Source organism: Otolemur garnettii, unplaced genomic scaffold (genome assembly GCF_000181295.1).
Source record: "Otolemur garnettii isolate 467f Iridium unplaced genomic scaffold, OtoGar3 scaffold00023, whole genome shotgun sequence".
In the NCBI taxonomy this organism is placed as follows: Eukaryota; Metazoa; Chordata; class Mammalia; order Primates; family Galagidae; genus Otolemur; species Otolemur garnettii.
Window position 1 is genome coordinate 4075505 of NW_003852418.1, and position 22006 is coordinate 4097510.

Below are 22006 nucleotides of genomic sequence, written 5' to 3' on the forward strand. Positions count from 1 at the left end.
CACCCCACAGACCACAGCCACCTGCGGGGGGACTGTAGCACCGCATGGAGGCAGCACGCTCACCCCACAGACCACAGCCACCTGCGGGGGGACTGAGGCCCGGCATGGACGCTGCATTCTCACCCCACAGACCACAGCCACCTGCAGGGGGACTGAGGCCCAGCATGGACGCTGCGTTCTCACCCCACAGAGCACGGCCACCTGCTGGGGGACTAAGGCCTGGCATGGATGCTGCATTCTCACCCCACAGAGCACGGCCACCTGCGAGGGGACTGTGGCACCACACAGAGTCCGCACACTCACCCCACAGAGCACAGCCCCCTGAGGCGGACTGGGGCATGGCAGGGAGGCCGCAAGCTCACCCAACAGCACTACGTTAAGGAAAGTCATGCCATTTCTTATTGACATTTTTGTTAAAAGAAATGTTATTCTCCCCACATATTAGGTTTCACAGATAAAGATTCTGTTTACAATTCTGGGCACCAAACCATTTTAAACCCAAATACACTTTTAGCTAACCGCTTTAGAAGATCTCCGTAGGTTTGCTGAATCCAACTGCATCTGAAATCTATAATGGTTTACCAAGCAAAAGCGCTTGGTGTTAAAACAGAGAGAGAGTGGGGAAGGGAGAAGATTAGATCATCTTTAACATCCTTCCCAACTCCAATATTCTACGATTTTCTGCATACGGCATTTCAAGGACAGCAAGTATAGTGTGCTCTGAGAGGCACCAGAGTAGTGAGGGGTCTGGAGGGGATATTTCACCCTGAAAGAGACTTAAATAAAGAGATTAAGGTCACCAGCCAGCCTCAATAATTTAAAATCCTATCAGAGAGGAAAGAAAATTAGATGGAACCCAGAAAATCAACTGGGAAGCAGATTTCTGGTCCAGTGTAAGGAAGCATCACTCAGCAATGAAAGGGGCCTCCTTGGAAGGCGGCCTGCTACTTGTTTCTCCATGAGCTCTGGGCATTCCGAATCTACCTGGAATGGCCTCCTGACAAGATGACTGAGGTGTGTGCTGGGTAGGGCTCCGGGCAATCTGTTGATTAAAAATCCCCCTTTCTATGCCCAAGGCTATTTAATTCAGAGGCTTGGCTCTAGTGAACAGGCAGCTTACCCAGAGCTTTGGCCCTCTTTAGCTCCGCCCACTGATCTGCTAAGCACAGAGCAGGACAAACACTCACAGGAGGGACACAGGTGGGCAGCAGGCCTGGCCTGGATCCTGGCTATCCCCCCACCTGCGCCGTTCAGCACGTGGATTACTGGCCAAGCTGGATCTGGGAGAACCCACTCCCCACTCCATATGCTTTGACTGTATTGTACAACCCAAGTTTCAGGGGTCTGAAGAGCAGAAGAAATCAGACAGGCAAAGTAGTTCCAAAGTTTAACTACTCTCTGAGGTCACTTAAGTTATCTTTACTAATTCTGTCACAACCTCTTCAGTGCCCTCCTGACTGATCTATTAAGAATGTTAAGTTTAATGAAGACAGTTGTCAGAGCCAGACGGTCTGAAGGCTTCCTTTTCTTTTCTTTTTTTTTTTTTTGAGACAGAGCCTCAAGCTGTCGCCGTGGGTAGAGTGCCGTGGCATCACAGCTCACAGCAACCTCCAACTCCTGGGCTCAAATGATTCTCCTGCCTCTGCCTCCTAAGTAGCTGGGACCACAGGTGCCCGCCACAAGCCCGGCTATTTTTTGGTTGTAGTTGTTATTACTGTTTGGCAAGCCCGGGCTGGATTCGAACCCACCAGCTCTGGTATATAGGGCTGGCGCCTTAGCGGCTTGCGCTGCAGGGCTTCCTTCTCATATGAGCTGCTGCTGGGAGGAAAGAGCATATATTTACATGTGAAATACTCTCTACTCTCTTGACTATGAAAAGGATACTTGCTAGAAAAAAGAACATCTAGCCTAGACTATCTATGGAATTTCAAGTCTTAACTCTGTCCTCTAGTTGTGAGAATATGGCTAAGTACTTCAACTTCTGAAGCCTAAAGATTCCTTGGCTGTCAAATAAATAAAATAATCTGTGATATGCTTATCTCATGTGCGTGAGGTGAGGATGAACTGAAACAAATGCAGAGAGTGCTTTGGAAAGAGTGCAGTTCCATGTAAGTATAAGACGTTATTTTATTTCTTTGGTACTAAAGCTGCTGTTATGAGAAAACACATCCAAATTCCAAACAGAAGAATTAACAATATGAACTAAAGACTGGGATGGCAGAACTTGGATTTTAGTTGTCAAGACTAGAACCCACCTTCCTCTAAGTCCAGGGGTCTGAGGCTTCCCAATGATTTGCTTCAATCCACCACTCCTCAAACCTTAGGGTTACAGAGAAACACACCTCTAGAAAGTAATTGTTACCTATTTTGGGAAAGTGGTGCCACTGTTACTATTAAAAGAATCACAGCTGATAGAGTTCAAAGTAAAAATCTCACATTCTATAGGCCAGGATAAAAAGAATAGAATTTAAAATTGCTAACTTTTGGGTGGTGATCTGAAGAAAAATGATGACTCTGAAATGGAGTCACTTGGGGACAAAGCTAACCAAAGTAACCTCTGGGATGGAGAATCTGCAACATTATAAAAGACACATTTGCTCTACTGCTCAAAGCTGGAGAAACTGTGGTCAAATGATGTTAGGGCCCAGGTGAGGTTTCAGTCCCAGAAACTAATTTTCAAAATGCAACATAGACACTAGCTTGTGGGATGTGCATTATTTCCTTATTCTTCCCTCTAAGTACAACTAAAATCCCTGAATATGAAATATGAAACATAAGACAATTCTGAAAGGTGAAAAAAAAAAAGCAGGACAAATCAGACATCTGGATTCACAGAACAACATGGCAGTGAGTTCCCTGGGGGTTTGTTTGCTTGTTTTCTTTTTTGCTTTATGTATCCTAGATTTTAGGATACCTGGAAATGCCAAAGGGTGCAGACAAGAAAGACGCCCGCCCCCCATCTTTAGCAAAGGACCAGAAATGGGGCAGGTAAGGAACACAGTGAATACTAAGATAGTAACTGCCAACAACACAGAAAAACTGTGGCTTGCTCCACTCATGCTGGAGCCTAGACGTGCACCTTCCCCAGGTGCTAACACAGTACTCCATTCCTCTGTGGGGTGGTATGAGAACCAGCTGCGTAGGGAGCCAGGATTTTATGTCTGACAGATAGAATGAGGTCCCCCATTCCCAGTCCTGGCATCAGCAAAGACCACATGGGAATCTGAACTTCTATCTCTGTCCAACAGCACTGAGAAACATCTCCCCACACGGGGACTGAAACACAAACTTCTGCTCCCACCTTGCAGAAACATCCCTGTTCCTTGCCAAAGGCGGTGTCAGAAGAAGTCAGTGAAAACAGAAGGTCCAGTCTCACAATGCAATATTCAAAACGTCCAGGCTTCAATCAAAAATTACTTATACTGAGAACCAGGAAGGTCTCAAACTGAATGAAAAAAAGACAAAAGATGCCCATGCTGAGATGACAGAGCTTAGAATTATCTGATCTGAGAGTTTAAAGCAGCCATCAACGGGCCATTCTGAACACAAGTGCTGCACATGAAAAACCCAAAGTCTCAGCAAAGAAACAAAGATCCAAAGAACCACCACAGGGAAATTTTAGATTTGAAAAACACAGTAACTTAGAGAAAAACAAAAACAAAGACCCAAAAACTTTCAACAGAGCCAACACGGTGGCTCATGCCTGTAATCCTAGCACTGCGGAAGGCTGAGGTGGAAGGATTGCTTGAGGCCAGGAGTTCAAGACCAGCCTGATCAACATAACAAGATGTCATGTCTACAAAAAATTATAACAAAAAAGCTACCCCCCCAAAACAAATAAATCCCCTCAAAACCAACCAAACAAACAAAACTTGGTGGACATGGTGGTGAGCACCTGTACTCAGAGGCTAAGGCAGGAGGACTGCTTGAGACAAGAGTTTGAATTTGCTGTGAGCTATGATGATACCATCACACTCCAGCCCAGGCAATAAAGTGATAGCCGGTTTCCATTCCCTGCCCCCAACTTCTATCCCAAATGTTCCTTATTATAAACTCAAGAAAAAAGAAAGCCCTCAACAGACAGGTTCAACAACAGAAGAAAGGAAAAAAAAACAGTGAACTCAAAGACAAAGTACCCAGTGTGAATTACACACAAAGACAGTTTGGAAAAAAAATTGAACAGAGCCTCAGAGAACTACAGGACTGTAACAAAAGATGTAATATTCATCTCATCTGCATCCCAGAATGGGAGAAGAAAGACGGTGGGGCAGAAAAAGCACTTAAGAAATCATGACCGAAAACGGTCCCAGTTTAGCAAAAGACATAAACCTACAGAATCAAGAAGCTCAGTGAACTCCAAAGGGGATAAAACTCAAAGGAATCTGCACACAGAAAAAGTCATACTAAAACTTGTGAAAATCAAAGACAAAGAAAAAACATGAAGGCAGGGAGAGAGAAAAGGCTCCTTACCTACAGGGGAAAAACAACATGAATGACAGTGGATTTCTCACCAGAAACCATGGTGGCCAGAAGGAAGTGGCCCCTTTTTCAAGAGCTGAAAGAAAAAGAACCATCAACCCAGAATCCCACACCTGATGAAAACACACTTCAGGGATGAAGGGGATGTTAAGACATTCGCAGATGTAGAAAAACTCTGAGAACCGTCACCACAAGGCCTACCCTAAAAGAATGAAAAGAATTCTCTAAAATGAAAGAAAACAGTGAAAGAAGAACCCTTAACAGTAGACGGAAGAAGAAAACAAAATTTGGGTAAATACAGCAGACTTTCCTTCTTCTCTTGAGTTTTCTAAATCATATTTGACAGTTGAGGCAAAAATTAACATCTGATACAGTTCTAAATGTATGTTAAATAAATATTTAAGGAAATCATATTATAAACAGAGGAGGGTAAAAGAAGAAAGGGAAATAGGGTTTGTACACTTCGCTGGAGTTGGTGAAATGACGCTACTAGTGGACTGTGACACTTTACACATATAAGGAAATACTCAGAACCACTGAACAGCTATAAAAAATACAGATAACAGAAGAAAATCTCCAGGACCTACGGCTAGGCGGAGTTCTGAGACTTGACACTGTAAGTAAGCATGATCCACAAAAACAAAAGTTGACATGCTGGACTTCACAAAATCAGAACCTTTGCTCTGTGAAAAACCATGTGAAGAGGGTAAAAAGACAAAACTACAGGGTGGGAGAAAGTGTTTGCAAACCTCTTCACTGACAAAAGATGAGTATTGAAAATATACAAAAAACTCTAAAGAATCGATAGTAAAACAAACAATGAAATTAGAGTGCAGGGGACATACAGAAACTTTTCACTGAAGGGGGTACACAGATGGCAATGAAGCACACACAAAGATGCTCCACCTTATTCGCCATTAGGGAAATGCAAATCAAAACCACAGTGAAGTATTACTACACCTACCAGAACGGCTCTGGTAAGAACGCTGACAACACCAAATGCTGGTACGAATGGGGGATGCAGAGAAAGTACATCACTCCCACATTGCTCGTAGGAACGTTAAATGGTTCAGCCACTCTGGAAACGGTCTGGCATTCTCTTAAAAAATGAAATATGAACTACCATATGACCTAGTGAATTACACTCCTAGGCGTTTATCCCAGAGAAGTGAAAATACACATTCACACCAAAATCTGTGTGCAAACGTCACAGAGGCTGTATACTTAACAGCCCCCAACTGGGAACATCCAGACACCCTTCACCGGAGGAATGGCTGAATCCCTGTGTTTCATCCATCCCACGGAATACTATTCAGCAAGAAAAAGGAATGAACAACAACCCGAATGAATCCCCAAAGGTTACATACATTTACAGAACATTCTTAAAATGACAGAATTACAAAAAGTGGAGAACAGATTAGTGGTTGTCAAAAGTTAAAAAGTGGGCGAAGGCAGGAGGAAGTGGGTATGGCCAATGACAGTGACACGACGGCTCTTTGTGTTCATAGAAATACCTGACTCTATCACTGTCTCCCGGTTGTGATACTGAACCATCATTTATGCAAGATGTCAGGTAAAGTAAGTGTGTTCTCTCTGCCTCTTACAACTGTTTTTGAAACCTACAGTTACTTCAAAATAAAAAATTAATTAGAATAAAAATAATGCAGTCTGTATGTCTGAAATTTTCGTAATGCAGCGCAATGCAGCAGTGTCATCGAGTTCCCCCAGACCACTAGCAAGATGGGGATTTCTCTCTTGCTATGAAAGATAGTGAGGACAACCAACGCAGCGCTTTCACTTACCATTTGTTTCTGGAGACCATCTAATTTGTCCTCGGCATTATCTTCTTTATCTGTATTGCCTCTAAGTAAAAAAAAAAAAAAGAAAGAAAAAAAAGAAAAAATTACATACCCCCCAAGAGTTATAGCAGCCCCTATACCCATAGTTTTGCTTTTCTCAGTCTTAGTTAACCTGGCCAACCACAGCCCCAAAACATTAAGAAATATTGAGGGAGAGAGATCAGATTCACTCACATTTTAATATAATGTACCATTACAAATGTTCTATGTTATTATTAGGTATTGTTGTCGATCTTTAACTGTGTCTGATTTACAAGGGTCTGGTACTATCTGAGGTTTAAGGCCTCTATCCTCCATGGAGAAGTGGGGCCTACTGTATCGGCCCTGTGTCTGTGAGGCGCTGGCTCTGGAGCCCTGAGGACACCATCATCACGGGATGCTCAAGTCCCTTAGTGGGTCTGCCCCCCATGTCTGAGGATTCTTCGTCCTTGGACTTAAAGGGTCAACAGCAAGTCCCTTCCACAATAGGTACTCAGTCATAGTTTTCCCCTCCCTTTTATGAAAACCTAAGAGAAAAATTATCACCAGTGTTATCACTTCTAAGGAAAAGACCCACAAGAGTTATGCTGTCAAGAGTGATCTGAGGGCGGCGCCTGTGGCTCAGTGGGTAGCATGCTAGCCTCATATACCGAGGGTGAAGGGTTTGAACGCGGCTCTGGCCAAACTGCAACAAAAAAATTGCAGGGCATTGTGACAGGTGCCTATAGTCCCAGCTACCTGGGAGGCAGAGGCAGAGGCTGGAGAATTGCTTGAGCCCAGGAATTGGAGGTTACTGTGAGCTGTGACGCCACAGCACTCTACAAAGGGTGATAAAGTGAGACTCTGTCTCAAAAAAAAAAAAAGTGATCTGACTACGTAGCTCTGATGTCTGAACACTCAGACAATAGTAGGATGAGTCCTCCATTGAGTTACTTAAAATCTGGCAAAAGTCACTTTCTTTAAAGGGAATCCCTCTGCCACTGCTGAAAAGGTCTTTTGGCCTCATTAGCACAGACCCTAATAGCTGCCTGTCTCCTGTCTTGTAAGCTTAACTATTGTTGATACCTTATCTGTTCTTCTATTCCTTTTAAAATTGACTTTGAAATTTTCCTGTCCCCAATATTCTTGTCCTTGCTGCTTGGGTCCTGGAGACAGGAGACTTTCCTACCTTCATTGTTTAATTATAGAAAGAACAGCCAGCCCGAGAAGAGATAAGCTTTAGGCCATACTCAGGTACCTCAGGAAGGGCGTGTTCTCCCTGAGCCAGTGAATCTGACATGAGGATCACCAGTCATGTGGGCCTTTGATAGCATCTCCCAGAAGGCATCTTTATTATCTGTCTACAGGAAACACCTTTGGGGCAGCTGAATGTACACCAGGGGTTAAGGACAGATAGAAAATGCATTTCACACTTTCCTCAGCCTGAGCAGGTGTTTATGGTTGTTCCTATCTGTGCCACCCTCTCAGGCCTGGCCATATCTGCTACTTCTGGAGAGAAGATCAAACCAAAATATTACCAAACACAAGTGAAGAAATAAATGCTGTTTTATAAAAATATACATATTTTGGAGAACTATAATTTAGATTTCTGCTACTGATTTAGATTTTCTGTGAATTTATACATTTTGGGGTTCTGCCATCAGTAAACAAAACTCAGACAAAGGGGAGGCTTCCTTACGTTTTTGATATATATTCCATGGATAGGCTGAAATGCCACGGCTATCAAGTAGTGGCTCCTAAATTCGCCTTACTCATGAACAATGAAATCCTTAAATAATACTAGAATTTCATCTCAGGAAATTCAAAGTCAGGAAGCATGAACTCTTCTTAGTTTTCTGGCAAATATGAGAGGTGTGAAATCTTCCTTGAGAATCCTCTGACCAGACAAGAGACAGGGCTGGTTAAAAAGTGGGGCAGGATGGTGGGCAGCATGGGGAACTCACGAAGAACAGAAACTGGTATTTGGTTCAAAGTGCTTGGAAGTCAAAGAAGAGGTCTGAGGCATAGTCAGGTGTAACGAAAGTAGCAATCCTGGGAGGCAGTGGCAGCGTGGCAGGCTCAAGGGCGATGCCAGACACTGAGGAAGAGACAGGCAGAGCGCTGGGTGTGTGTGAAAGGGGTCACAGGGCGTGTCCCACCATGGTCGGCCCACTCGGCTTCTTACCTTTCGGGAACATCTGAGGTCCCGTCTGTAACACCCTGTTCTGCAGAAAGGGACTTCTCATCTGGCATCCCGACTTTGTCCAGGAAGCAAAGTGCTGGGTCTGCTCGCATGGCGTTGTACCTCTCGTAGCCTAAGCAAGAGCAAGGAGGGATGTCAGCAGTCACACCAGAACTCACAACGCCTGCTTTGAGCTCGAGACGGTCATTCTGCTTCCTTATTAAATAAAAACCCAAATACAAACAAAAAGTACTTCTTTAAGATTAACCAGATCCTATACGTAACACTTCCTACTGGGGAAAGATTCTGGAACTAAAGCAGACACCCTTGAGTAGTGTTTGACCAAAAAACGAGAGCTTATGTAAATACTCGGTGTGAAAAGACTCCAGATGGAGATACAACTCTCACCTGTTTGCTGCTTTCCGACAGTAAAGGGAATCAGACAAGTTGGTCTTGCAACTTCTTCTCCTACTCTGGACCCTTGTTTGAATGGGCCTTGTTTTCTTAGAGTTCAGTTTTATCAATGTGTTAGAAAGGAAAGCTGAACAAAATGATGGATGCCAGGGCTAAAATACAGAGATAACTTCTGCAACTGTTTATTAGAGTCAAACAGACCTGTGGTCTTTGTCGTCCCAAACTCAGTACAGAATCCTAACCGACAGGCCAGGGCCTGGGAACTGCTCTTCACTACATCCCAAAGTCAGTAACAGAGAGAATGCCTGACCCTCAAAAGGGACCTCAGATGGAAGGCAAAACAACGAAAAAATGTCACTTCTAACTCGACAAAGTCCACACATGACAATTTGTTATCTTCTGAGCTTAATGTAATCTGACAATAAGATAGGACTTGGCCACACAAAAGACCCAAATCTACCACCATACTAAACTATGCTGGAGAAAACTTCTTTATGATCATCAAAACCCTTTCAATGTGGCTCCTCGCAAACAATGTCAATCTAGACAGGAACCCACTACAGGGGATGGAAGAACTGGACATAAACAAGAACGAGCCTGGCTGTTGAGAACAAACCTGATTTTACTTTCTTGGGTGTTTAATCTCTACCTTGGTTTTGTTCTCCTGTCACTGCTGATGCAGTCGTATCCTTTATGCTGTAAAGAGCACCTGGAGCTTTTCCTCTGAGGAACTGTGGGAACTCGATCTTTTAATCCACAATGACTCTCCTGCCATCTTCATGACAAGTGCCGCCCACACGCACATATGGCTCGAGAATATCCGCCTTATGTTCTGTATTCATTTGTGCCTTAGGGGAATTACTTGATTACTCTAAGTCTCTCTCATGAGACTGTGCGCTCCCCAGCACAGACCCTGGATCTATTTTTGCTCATCATTATACAGTCAGGATCTAGCAAAGAACCTGACACTGTATATACTCAACAACTGACTGGGTGAGTCAGTTTCGCCTACATTCTCTCTTCTGATTATCACTGTGGGAAGAACCAATGTCCCTGTCTCCCCATGTTCCTGCCTCAGCTTACATGCAAACAAACTTCCCCAACATTCCTGCTGTTTTAAGGAGATTCCTGCCACTCTCTCTTATCTGCTTACTTGTGAAAGAAGGGGTAACTTATCTGGCAGGTGAGATGGTTAAAGCCTCCCTCTACCGTCCTTCACTACCAAGGGAGGTTAGTTAACTGTCTGGGGCCCTCCGTGTGCCTCCCTGCCTGGGAAAATCTCTACTCCATGGACTTGCTCTGGTCATGTGTGAATCTGAAATCTACAGATTCTTCATTTCTGTTTCTCAATTAGCTGTGAAGGTGGCAGCGAGGAAGAGTGACTGATTGATTCAGTTCCTTAAAAAGCCCTAATGACTGTCCTGAAAAAAGCCCAGGAGGAGCCGTGACGCTGACAGTGACACACAGAGCAACGGGACGGGCCTTTGAGGGTGTGGGCTGCCTGCCTCTCTTCACTTAAGTCTGTGAACTCCTCTCTAAGAACAGGGACAGAAATACTAAAATCCCTATCTTGAGAAAAATCTCACAAACCCTGGTGGACCTGGAGGGGCAGGAGTCACTCAATACAATGGGAGCTGGCAAAGCATCATTAGGATTAGGTCTGGCACAGAGGCTTCTTGCTACAGGCTCAAGCCCCAGCCAAAGACTCAGCCCACACTAATAGGGTCAGCTTGGAGATGGAACTGCAGCTATATTCTTCTCATTTTGGAGGACTGTAGGGAGGAGGGAGAGGGGAGGGGGTAATGGATGGAGGGAGGGGAATTGGAGGGTTTACTTCTGTGGTTTATCTTACAAGGGTACAAGTGAATCTTTCTATGAGTAGAATATGAACGTTTTAACACAATTAAAAAAAAATATGGGGAGGTGTGGGGGAGGGGAGGGGAGCTGGGTGGATGGGTGGTGGGAGGGTGACTGGAAAGATCACCTATATGGTCTAACAAGGGTACAAGTGAACTTTTCTAGAACTAGATTATAAATGTTTTAACACAATAACTAAGTAAATGACACAAAGTCGATGTTAACGAGTTTGATGAAAATATTTCAAATTGGATACGAAAACACTACACTGTACCCCATGTTTGCATTAATGTATACAGCTATCATTTAATTAAAAAAGAAAAAATAATAGTTCCAGTTTACTCAAAGAAAAAAAAAAAAAGAGGACGGCAGTGGGCTCTGCCTGAGGTGGACTCAGAGATTCACCACACCTCAATGAATAGCTGTGCGTTTCTTGACAAAGAAAATGGGCGCAGTTCCACAGGCTGCAGTGCTACACACAAGGCATGGAGGAAGGGCAGAGACGGCTTCCTGATACGTGATCCCTAAAAAGTGAGCACCAGGCTGGCTCTCTAAAAATGGCTGAGTATCACGTCTCCACCAGCTGCTGGGTACCCTGGGCTCTGTCACCAGGTAAGACGTGTGTGTGTGTGGCCTGCTGACAGCGAGGGCTAAGGCTGCACAGGAGCGGTCCAGGGTGCTGCTCAGGGAAGACAGGCCTGAGCCCAGGCTTGTAGAATGTAGATGGGCGGCACCCAGCCAGGAGTAGAGTCTGATCTGGATTCTGGAAGGTGCCAGGGAGGATGGGCCTGTGAGGCACCCGTCCAACCCAGTCTAGGTTGACTCTAGTGTAACCACCTGACTGAACTGATCTAGTCGTATCCAGAGTCTACGCGTACGGCTTAAGACCAGCCCCTGAGCACTGAGTACAGGGGTTGGCCTTTTCCCCTCTTTACAGCACGCCCGTCGAACTCATCCTGCACCATCAGAAGGCAATTCAGGCAATGTACAAATCACCTTCCTGGCATCTGCCCATCCGCCCTAACTTTAAATGCCACGTTCACCTCAACTGACAATCTGAATGGAATTGGTGATGCCTTATCTCAAGGTCTCACAGTGTGCTGGGGCAACACTCATTTATCCCTCCCAAACTGCTTCACATTTTGGGAGTGACCTTACACATCATTTGGGTTGACTCTGCATTGAGACCAGGAGATCAACTGATTAATCACAAACTCTAAACCTTAATTAGGGATTAGGAAACCAGTAGGAAAAGTACCAACACCAACTTGCCTGTTCTGGGAGAGAAAGGGTCTAGGGCATCCTCAGATTCTTGTCCTCTTTTGCAAATTCTGAGGCTACGGATTTTTAGTTATACCTTCAGGTAAATGACACTTATCACCACCATCTAACGACCCCTGTTCTCCTGAGCGAGCTTTCTGCCTCGCTGCTTGCTATCACAGTAAGACCTTTCCTGTGACACTGGTTCTGCCACGCCAGGTTGTTGCTGTACTTGCTGGGCACATGCTGCTCTACCCCTGGACGTCACCTTCACTTTCTTCCATGTCTCACCTTCTCCTTCAAGTCTCTACTTTCTTATCTTAAGGGTGTCTTTTGCCAGCTCTGCTTTCCTGGGCCAAAGAGCTCTTCCTTCCTCCCATTTCCAGAAGGGGCAACTGTGCCAAGGCTGTGTGTTTCCCATCTCTGTGTGGGCACTAAAAGCTCAGTCCCTCTGTTCTACCACCACACTGGCCCCCAGGCTTTCAGTGACCTCTGCATTTGGGTGTTTTCCCTGATTTCTTTCAAGTCCAGATTCACCTTAGCTTTCTGTATGCCTGTGGTGGATGTGTTGGGGTTGGAGAGAAGGAGAGGAAGCTTATAAATTCTGTCTGCCATACTGGCAGGACTTCAGCTGTCTTCATTTCACATCACACTGTCACTACGCAGAGATCTGGCCATGTGTCCCAAAACTACCTCTGAAATGAGCCCCAATATCACTAGGCTTTCCACACATACCAAGTTCAGACACTCTGGAATCTATCTGGCTGCCTCTAAGCAGTCTTATGGGTTTTTTCCAAAATTAGGTTAAACCAGGTCTCTGCTGCACTTTGGACTCCTGATTAACCAGGAGAAAACACACTTCTTCCCACTTCAGAACTGGGTTCTAGCCCTACCCTGTCCAACAAACATACTACTAGTCACTATTTAAATTAACTAAAATTACGCAGAAATAGTCACTAGGTTACATGAGTCACAGTTCAAAAACTCCATGGCTACATACAGCTAGGGGCTTCCATAATGGATAGCACAGATGAGGGTATTTCTGTCACTGCACGTAGTTCTACTGGACAGCACCACTCTAGATCAACCCTAGCCATTTGACAGTGTTCCCAGCAGCACTACGCCTCCTGAAGCCCAAATTCTTAACACCAGAATCCAAATTTTGAGGTGATTCCAAATTAAAATATGTATAAGGTATGGTTATTACTTAAATGCAGCTGGTCAGTCTGTAAAAGCTGAAGGATTTTCTTTAAAGAATAGGTGTTAGAAAATTAACCTTCAAAAGGCAGAGTGGAATAGCACCAAGCATCTACTGTGCACCAAACACTGTCCTAGGTGGTGTCCTGTAACTATAGCAACCTTCCAGGGAGGGTGTCTGGATCCTACACTTCCCCCACTGTACAGGTGAGAAAACAGGTTGGAGAAGCGTATGACTTGCCAACTCTGTAGCAGAGTTGACAGATAAAGGCAGGTTTACCTAACTCTTTCCACTTTAAACCCTGCTCCCCAATTTAAAATGTTTGTTAATTCACCTGGCAGGGAAGGTGTGAATCAGGCCTATTGTGGGCAACTACCTCTTGACACTTTCATCATTTGTTTTAACAGTTGGCAGTTGGTTAAAAGCAAGGGCAGGAGCTTAACAGTGACCAGCAAAGTGGGCACTTTTTTCTGTCTTTTCAAGCTTTTCAAGAAACCTCTCTCAGTCCTCTTTAGTCTCTTGGTTACCACATTAAAAATGAGCTTTTCCATGCCATCTTCTATGCTTAAATTTTTCAACCAAGAGGGCAAAAGATATACACTAAGAACATACTGATTATCCAGAAAAACCTTAGAATCCTGGATACGTATGAAATGCTACAACCTAGCATTTCCCACCACTTATTCATCCCTTTATGAAGAAACACTGGGTACCTATCAGGTGCCAGGCTCTATGGCAGATGCTAGGACTCCAAGATTAATGAGAGAAGCAGTCCTAGTCCCGACAAGGGGGACAGGGGAGGTGAGGAAGTACGCACCAAACAAGTGCTTTGTGGCTATCGTTGCCCCTTTGAAGCTCCCCAATAAGATTCATAGTATTACCATAAGCCACATATTCATCTGGCTGAAATTCCCAGAGGAATCTACCTTCTAAGAAGGATGTGTAGCAGGACTATGGAGTTTTGGCAGGCTTAGTCAAAGACTGCCCCCAGGGGTCAGCCTTGTGTGGGGAGGGGGGAACTGCTCCAGAAGGGAAAACATTCACTGAAATACACACCATGCTTGAACACGCCGATGAGAAGGGACTTATCGGCCTCAGCATCCCACCAGTCCACTGGGATTTCCATGTAGTCGATGTCAGGCAGAGGTACATCCAGCTCCCTATGGAAGGAAGGGCGGAGGCTCAGAGTTCCTTCAACCCACACATAAGACAACACAAGAGCTATTGGCCCCGCCTGGTATTAAGCCACATTCTTGCTGCATGCTGAGATGCTGAAGTAACAACAAACAGAAGAATTCAGAAGGCTGTGGGCCAATGTTTCTCAACCAGGGCTTTGCACGAGAATCACTTCAGGAGTGACTTAAGCCCATGAACTTGAATCCAGGCTCCCCTCAGACTGACTGATAGTCCTGGAGGACCTATTCCCACATGGTCTAGTGGAGGGTGTTGGGATCTGTATGTATCAGGTAGTTCTGATGTGCAACTTCAATTGAGAACCACAGCAAAAGCCACCAATACCTGGGTCATGTGAAGGCAGAACTTCCCCCAAAGTTTGAATTCATAGATGACTGAATGCCCGAAATAGCACCCAAATCATCTTGGCTCAACATGTTGCCTCAAATCTCAAGCATTATTTGAGAACAAGACAGTCTGCACTGGCACAGTTGGGAAAATAAAGGCCTTTCAGTGGATAAATTCTATAATAGGCATAAACTCCTGACAGTGGTCTGCTGGGTCAACACTGATCACAAATGGCAGTGCTCCGAGCCAAAAGGATGAACACAGCTTGCTCTGGCGCAGATACGCAGAGATTAGCAGGCCTGTTCCATCAGTCCCCGGAGTTTCTGTCCATGTTTTGAGAGCACAGGTGGACCCTCAGCTCACTGTCTTCATTCAAATGAGCACAGAATCTTGTTCTTTGAACTTTAGGGCTTGGGGGAGAATCGACCTGGATGGTTCTCTCCCTCCACCCAGCTGCCTGGGATAGTTTCTCTGGAGCACTTGAAGTTTCTTCTTCCATAAGGCTCTTACTGTGACACAGGATTGACGGCCCATTGCCACAACCACATCCCTCTGTAGGGACAGTGTTCCCTGGTCCCCACCTTGCCAGGGACCCACTGCTCGTCCTGCATGGCACCATGACTGAATGGCATTTATGGAATGAACTGTTGTTCACTCTCATGGCAACTTCTCTGTAAGAAGCCACAGCTTCTCCACAGGAGCAGGATCAGTGCAGGATGGAGGAAAGCGGAGGAAAGAAGGAAGAGGGAAGGCAACGGATTCAGCCTCGCCGTGACCTACCTAGATGCCACCTGTCACTTCCTGTATGTCTGAGGAAGCCCAGGACAGAGGGCGAGTCAGGTTAGATTACTTCTGCCAGGTAACACCAGATAGAAACAATCAGGGTGAATTCCGCTGCATCTGTACAACTCAAACTGAATCTTTCTACTGAAATACACATCCTCCCTATCCCTGCTGGAAATCATGACAGTGGCTCCAGAAGGCTATCAAATGTTAAAAGTCACTGGGAGGTGCGGTCTTGAGTTCAAGCAGCCCACGGGTAGGGTTGTCTATGACCCTCTTCCCTTCTTTTAGTGCTCCTACGACCATTAGAGCCATTAGCACTGCCCACTGGAGAAAGAGAAAGAAGAAACCCCAGCTCCAGGTAATGTCAAAGCAAAGTCCAAATATCTACACCAGGGGTCCACAAATTTTTTAAACAGGGGGCCAGTTCACTGTCCCTCAGACCATTAGAGGGCTGGACTGCAGGCCCAGGATGAGCTGGCTGCTAAGCAGGACAGGCAGCAGCGGCAAAAACACCCAGTGGGCCGGATAAATGTCCTAGGCAGGCTGCATGTGGCAGGCAGGATGCATGTGGCCCGCAGGCCGTAGTCTGAGGACGCCTGATCTACACCTCTAGGTGTTGTCTGGAATGACAGGCTTGCACCTGGCTAGCAAACTGCAGATCTGGGGAAGGCAAAGGAGGCTGCCTCATTCCCTGAAACCTTGAGAAACTCCCACAGGAATTTTATAGCTTTAAGTTACTAATATACAAAACTTATGTGCAACAAATCAAATAGGCCACAAGGTATTATTAACGTGATTAGCAAGTAAAGGAGAAATATTCAAATGGGTAAGGGTACAAAGGCCAAGCTTCCAGTGTGTACGTGTCAGAGTAAGCCTATCAAACACAGCTGAGACTGTTCTACGATCATTAGTTAAGGTAGAGAAACGACTGTCTCAAAAACAATTTTAGAGCCAGGAGTGGTGTCATGCACCTGTATAGTCCCAGCTAGTTGGGAGGCTGAAGCAGGAGGATTGCTTGAGCCTTGGAATTTGAATCCAACCTGGACAGTGAGTGAGATCCCATCTCTCAAAAAAAAAGAAAAAAAAAAATATATATATATAAAGCACTTTTATAACACTACTGAGGGAGAAAAAATGAACTAAAAAACTCACCAAAAGCTGTGTTTCGAAGAAACATTTTTTCCTTTATTTTATTTGTAGAAAACTTGGCTTAATTGTCCTTCCTCTACGTGCCTGCTTGACCATCTGGGTAACTGTTCCTGGGCAGGGTGGGAACACCGGCCTCTTCATGCACAGGACAGTTTCACCAGCTCCTTGAACTGCACTTTATGTTAATTCCTTTGACAGTGAGAGGTGAGGATCTGTTTACCTGGCATGAGTTCCTTCAAACGCTTTATCAGCTGCTTCCCCCAGTATTTCAGCCTTCAGGTAGTACAGCATCCGGACTCGCAGAAGTACCCTATGAGAGGCGAACATGTCAACAAGAACAAATTAGAACCCACGAGGTTAGTTGTATGAAGTGATATACAGGAAAGCACCAGAGGTTTCAAGATTGGAAAGAACCCTTATGTCTTCTGGTATATCACTTTTTCTTTTTTTTTTTTGAGACAGAGTCTCACTATGGCACCCTCAGTAGGCACCCTCAGTAGAGTGCCATGGAGTCAACAGTTCATAGCAACCTCAAACTCTTGGGCTTAAGCAATTCCCTTGCCTCAGCCTCCCAAGTAGCTGGGACTACAGGTGCCTGCCACAGCACCGGCTGTTTTTTTGCTGTTATAGTTTTCATTGTTGTTTGGCAGGCCTGGCCTGGGTTTGAACCCGCCACTCTGATGCATGTGGCTGGCACCCTAGCTGCTGAGCTATAGGCACCAAGCCTTATATATTACTTCTTACCTCAACTGTCAATCAACTCAAATAATTTTGAGATTTTTTTTCTTAAGCCTAGAGAACTAAGAATTCTCTAAGAATTAACAGCCATTGCTGATCCTTAAGTCTGGCTGGTAGTAGCTGACAGCCTGCTTAGGAGAAACTGGAACAGAATATCACAGTCCTGCCTACTGAGCTCTAGCTCAATCAGAGGAGGGCTTTCCTGAAGATAGAAGACAGGGGAAGCTGTTGCCCTTTCTTTAAAGAGAAGCACACATGCTGGTATTTGCCAATATCTATACCATGACGGAATACAATTTAAGTCTTCACTTATCCTCCAAACGGGAAGCAAATCAATTCAGAGGACAGATGGACAATTCCTTACAGAGAGCTGCCTCCTCCCAGTTGGCATCTGAACTCCAGGGGAAGTACAGCTAGCTGGCTTAAGTCTCTAGCACCCCTGGTTTGGCCAAATGAAATAATCCATTAATATTTTGGAGGGTGGCTTTCTTTTCTTTCTTTCTTTTAAAAGTCTTTTTATTGATCCTAAGTATACTTCCAGAAGGTGTACACTGCATAAACACTTGGCGTGATGAAGTCCCACAAATGGGACACATGTGGGTCCCAGCAGCTAGAATGGGAGGCAGAACCCTTCCCCTCCTGGGTACTCCCAGTCACTATCCCACCCCAATGTATAACCACCAACCTGACTTCTTTTAACTTGGATTTGAAGTAGTGCTTTTTACCCTTTTAAAGATTCTTTTAGTGACAATTTCATGCCTCTGCTAATATCCTGCTAATAACAATGCACACTTTGAGTGCTTACTACCATCTCCAAAGAGCCTGCACTTTCGTGAACAGTAGTTTTATTACAGTACAGGGCATGAGACCTATCTTCAAATATTTGAAGTGATCAAGGGAAGGATTGGACTTTATCTGTAAAAGAACAACAACAAAAAATCACAACCCAACAGCCATAGCATCATTAAGCTGAGGTTACAGGGAGGCAGGAAAAATCAAGCAAAACCTCTCATGGTAATAAACTTTTGATAACCAGAGTGTTCAAACGGTCCTACAGGAATGGTGGAGAGATATTCGGAGCTGAACTGGATTAGATGGTTTCCAAGGACCAAACACATTGTTGAATGATGCAGGTATCTGTGTGCAAACTTATCATTATTTTGTGGCTGAGTGCCCTAACTTCCCAAGTCTCAACTACATAAGAACAGTCTCATTTTAAATCACCACTTTTTGCTGCCTTCACCCACCCCCACCCCTGCCGTTAGCCCATGGGTAGAAAGAACACTCTCTCAAATGCATCCTGAGAGATAACTGGAGGCCATGGATGACAACACAAATTGGAAGAGGAAACAAGTCGGCGTGGGGGCTGAGAGCAGCGGCCACTGGGAGGGACAGTGTTCTGCCCTTGCTACTGTGACCTCAGGGTAGAGGGTGTCCTGCCCGGCTTGAGAGTCAAATTAGAAAGATCCTCAGGGGCACATTGCACTGGAGAGGGGCAAGGCTTTGGGGGAGAGGAGACACCACTGCAGGAGTCAGAGGAGCTTTAGCGTGAATGGCTTCAGATCTGGTTCAGACCAAATCACACATCCTGTCTTCCAGACCTTGCATGGTTACGTAGCACCGGAGCATGAAGTAGTTCCCAGGAGCAGGGCTGCCACCAGGGATGGGAGGGGGGCACTCACTTGTTGCAGTGCTGTTTTAGGTGTTTCTTGTAGCCGTCATCGTGCAGGACCACCTCCGGGTTGCAGGTGGCCAGCCAGTCTGCATTCTTCAGCTCTGGGAGGAGCAGCTGGTTCTTTGTCTTCTTCCCCTTCCTCCCTCTGGGGACCGGGGCAGACAGCCCTGAAACAGAAACAGTGTAGGCCAAGTGGGTGAGGCAAGGGACCTCAGGCATGGGTGTGAGAACAGAGCGGGGCTGGAGCTGCAAGAGGCAGGCAGGCCAGCCACACTGGGTGGGCCCTGCACGAGACCCCACTCCTCAGCACACAGGTGATGATGGTGGTGAGGCCATGTGCCTGGTCCCTTACTTAGGAAACCCCAGGACTATTCAGTCAGTGAGGACGGCTCAGAGTAACACTGTCCGGATTTAGAAAGGTGTAACCCAACCTGTGCCCTTTGGGAACTTATAACCTAAAGGGGGAAAAGGAACACTTGACCTGAAACTAGAAGGAGAACTTTGGCCAAGCGTAGGGAAAGAGAGGTACAGACAGAGGTGGCTCAGGAACTCAACAGTGAAGTGCGAAAGGCAAGTCTCAGAGCCCAGGTGTGAGTCCCCAGTCTGGGGGAGCAGCCCTGAGACTCAGTCAGTGGGCAGGACTGGCTTGGGACTCTTCAGGAAGGCCCAACTACACTTAAACAAAACATCAGGGGCAACACTGGACGATTCTGAGAGAGAACTGAAGGCATCACCCTCCTTCCTGCAGGTAACATTCGGAAATAGATCTGAGGAAGAAAGTCCCTCAAAGCATGGCCCCGGCATGAAGAGAGAGTGAGAGTGAGTGCAGGAGCTCGTGTCTCGGGTGCAGCCCTGCCACCTCTCACCTGAGTGGTTCTGGAGGGTCTGGGCCTGCCCATCTTTGGTGGGTGTAATCAATTCCCAGATGAAACTCTTGATCTTCTCATCTCCCTTATAATGCTTGACACAGTAGACCAGCAGGGCACGGCAGATCACCTCCATGTCCTTCTCGTTCAGATGCCACTTGAATCGGCCATGAGTCAGGATGTCCTTCCACCGGCCCCAGCTGACAGTGGTGATACAGAAGGGTGTTGGAGAGAGGAAGGGCCCGGCATGCACAACCCCCCACCCCCACCCCGAGAGCCAGCAACGAGAGTCTAGAGTGCTTCTCATTCTCGGCCTGGTCTGTGGGTCTATTAATCACCCCAAAGGGCTTTGTCCTGAAAGGTCTTTGAGGATTGCATGACTACAGTATACCAAATGTCACTATGGTGACCTGAGCATTGGACGCTGAGAGCTTCGTAGAGCTACTAGAATGTCAAGAAGGGAGGGACCAAAATATTGAGAACAGGGAATTAATTCTGAATTAAAAAAGAATCCAGCTGCAGTATTTAAGAGCGATGGTGAGTTCAAAGAAGCGGAACCTTCGATTTCTACCAGAGCCAGAGTCTCCCAAGAATCACGCCGGGACCATAACATCTGTTACACTGACTCCTGATGAATTCTTGGGGGAGAAAAAGGAGGAAATCAGTGCCAGGCAGCAAATGAGCACCAGAGGTTTGTTGGGACAAGCGTGTGAGAAAATCATGGCGTGTCTACACTGGCTGCAGAGCATACTATGACTTAGGTGGATTCCAGGCAGAAAAGACAGACCCCCATCAGTGCCATAATTCCAGAGCTGGCTAGAGAGATGCCCTAGGCAAATCTCAGGGTCTGAAAAACAGGGGCAGTAGGGGGCAACAACAAACAAGCAGAGCCAATACCCACCCAAAGATGAGCAGATTCTTCTCCACCCGGAAGCACTCGGCTCGGAGGTAACGCCTGGCTTTGTCACTCAGGCGCCTAGACCTTGTGGGCCTTTCATCTGAGTCACTGTCTAACTCTGAAAACTCCATGAGCTCATCTTCCTCAAATGAGTTGTAGTGTTTGGTCTGCTTTCTCACGCGAGGTCGGTCGATCACTAAGCTTTCCTGGAAATGGAGAGGACGGTTGGGAGAAGGCCCTCTTCTCTCTCTTCCCGTCAAGAACACAAACACACCCTGCTGCTGTTCCTTAGGACGCATTTGGGAAAGAGCCACACCTGGTCTAGTCTTCCCTTCCCAGCACACCTGCTGTCCCCGTGAGCACAGGACAAGCAGAGGAGATTCTCCAGGACCTGCTCAAGTTGGTGTGTTCCCTGGCCCCCAGTGCCCAGAGGGGCAGTCTGCCCTTGCCAAGGACTGGAGTAGTGAGCCCCAACTGTTCTAACCCAGCATGCAGGGAGCAGTTTGCACTCTGGGGACAGGACAAGCCACAGAATTCCACTGCTCAGCAACTTTCTTAAGATAAATGCATATTCTGGCTGCTTCTATTATCTGCCTTCTGCTGGTACTGATCTACTAACCTTTTTGTCTTTTGCCAAAAATACAAACCCCAGCTTTGTAACCCGGTTCGTCCTGCATCCTGGCCACACCCATCGCATGTTCCCCAGTCTCCTTTGTTTCCTGTTCCTCACCCCTTCTCTTCTTCTCAAAGCCAGGCTAAACTCTTAACCCTCCTTTGTGGACCAGGGTTACCAAATTTCCAGTGTTGTCCCTGCTTTGAACACAGTGCTTCCGACCTTGGAAGGCTCTAACTGCCTACTTCCCCTTTTCACCCCCACTGTCCTGTACACATAGTAACTTCTTGATCATGACACTAGAGAAACACTTAGACCAGCTTACTAAAGAAGATGGCAGAATCTTCTCAAAGGAAGAAAAACAGCACTTCTATCCAGAGAAAAGAGGATGGATTAACCAAAGTCTGGTGGTACCACAGAAGAATGTGCTGACTACTAAATAAGTCAGCTACAAACAGGGGCTGTCTGCTGGGTTTGTAGGTCCCCCAGAGCTCAGCACTCACCTGAGAAGACGGGTAGAAAGGGTCACCCTGATGGGTCAGAGATAGAGCAA

General features: G+C 46.0%; 1 protein-coding gene across 4 annotated transcripts in view; it reads right to left on the reverse strand.

Moving 5' to 3' along the window:
• The window catches only part of CHD6 (chromodomain helicase DNA binding protein 6), a 148325-nt gene that overhangs the window by 32036 nt on the left and 94283 nt on the right, over positions 1 to 22006 (reverse strand). For all 4 annotated transcript variants that reach the window (XM_012803928.2, XM_023511919.1, XM_023511920.1 and 1 more), the window contains 7 exons: positions 20844 to 21046; positions 19943 to 20142; positions 19084 to 19243; positions 16884 to 16973; positions 14264 to 14367; positions 8482 to 8611; positions 6282 to 6342 (listed from right to left, as the gene is read on the reverse strand). In XM_012803928.2, coding sequence (XP_012659382.1) covers positions 6282 to 6342; positions 8482 to 8611; positions 14264 to 14367; positions 16884 to 16973; positions 19084 to 19243; positions 19943 to 20142; positions 20844 to 21046 — 948 coding nt within the window. The remainder of the gene's footprint in view (positions 1 to 6281; positions 6343 to 8481; positions 8612 to 14263; positions 14368 to 16883; positions 16974 to 19083; positions 19244 to 19942; positions 20143 to 20843; positions 21047 to 22006) is intronic.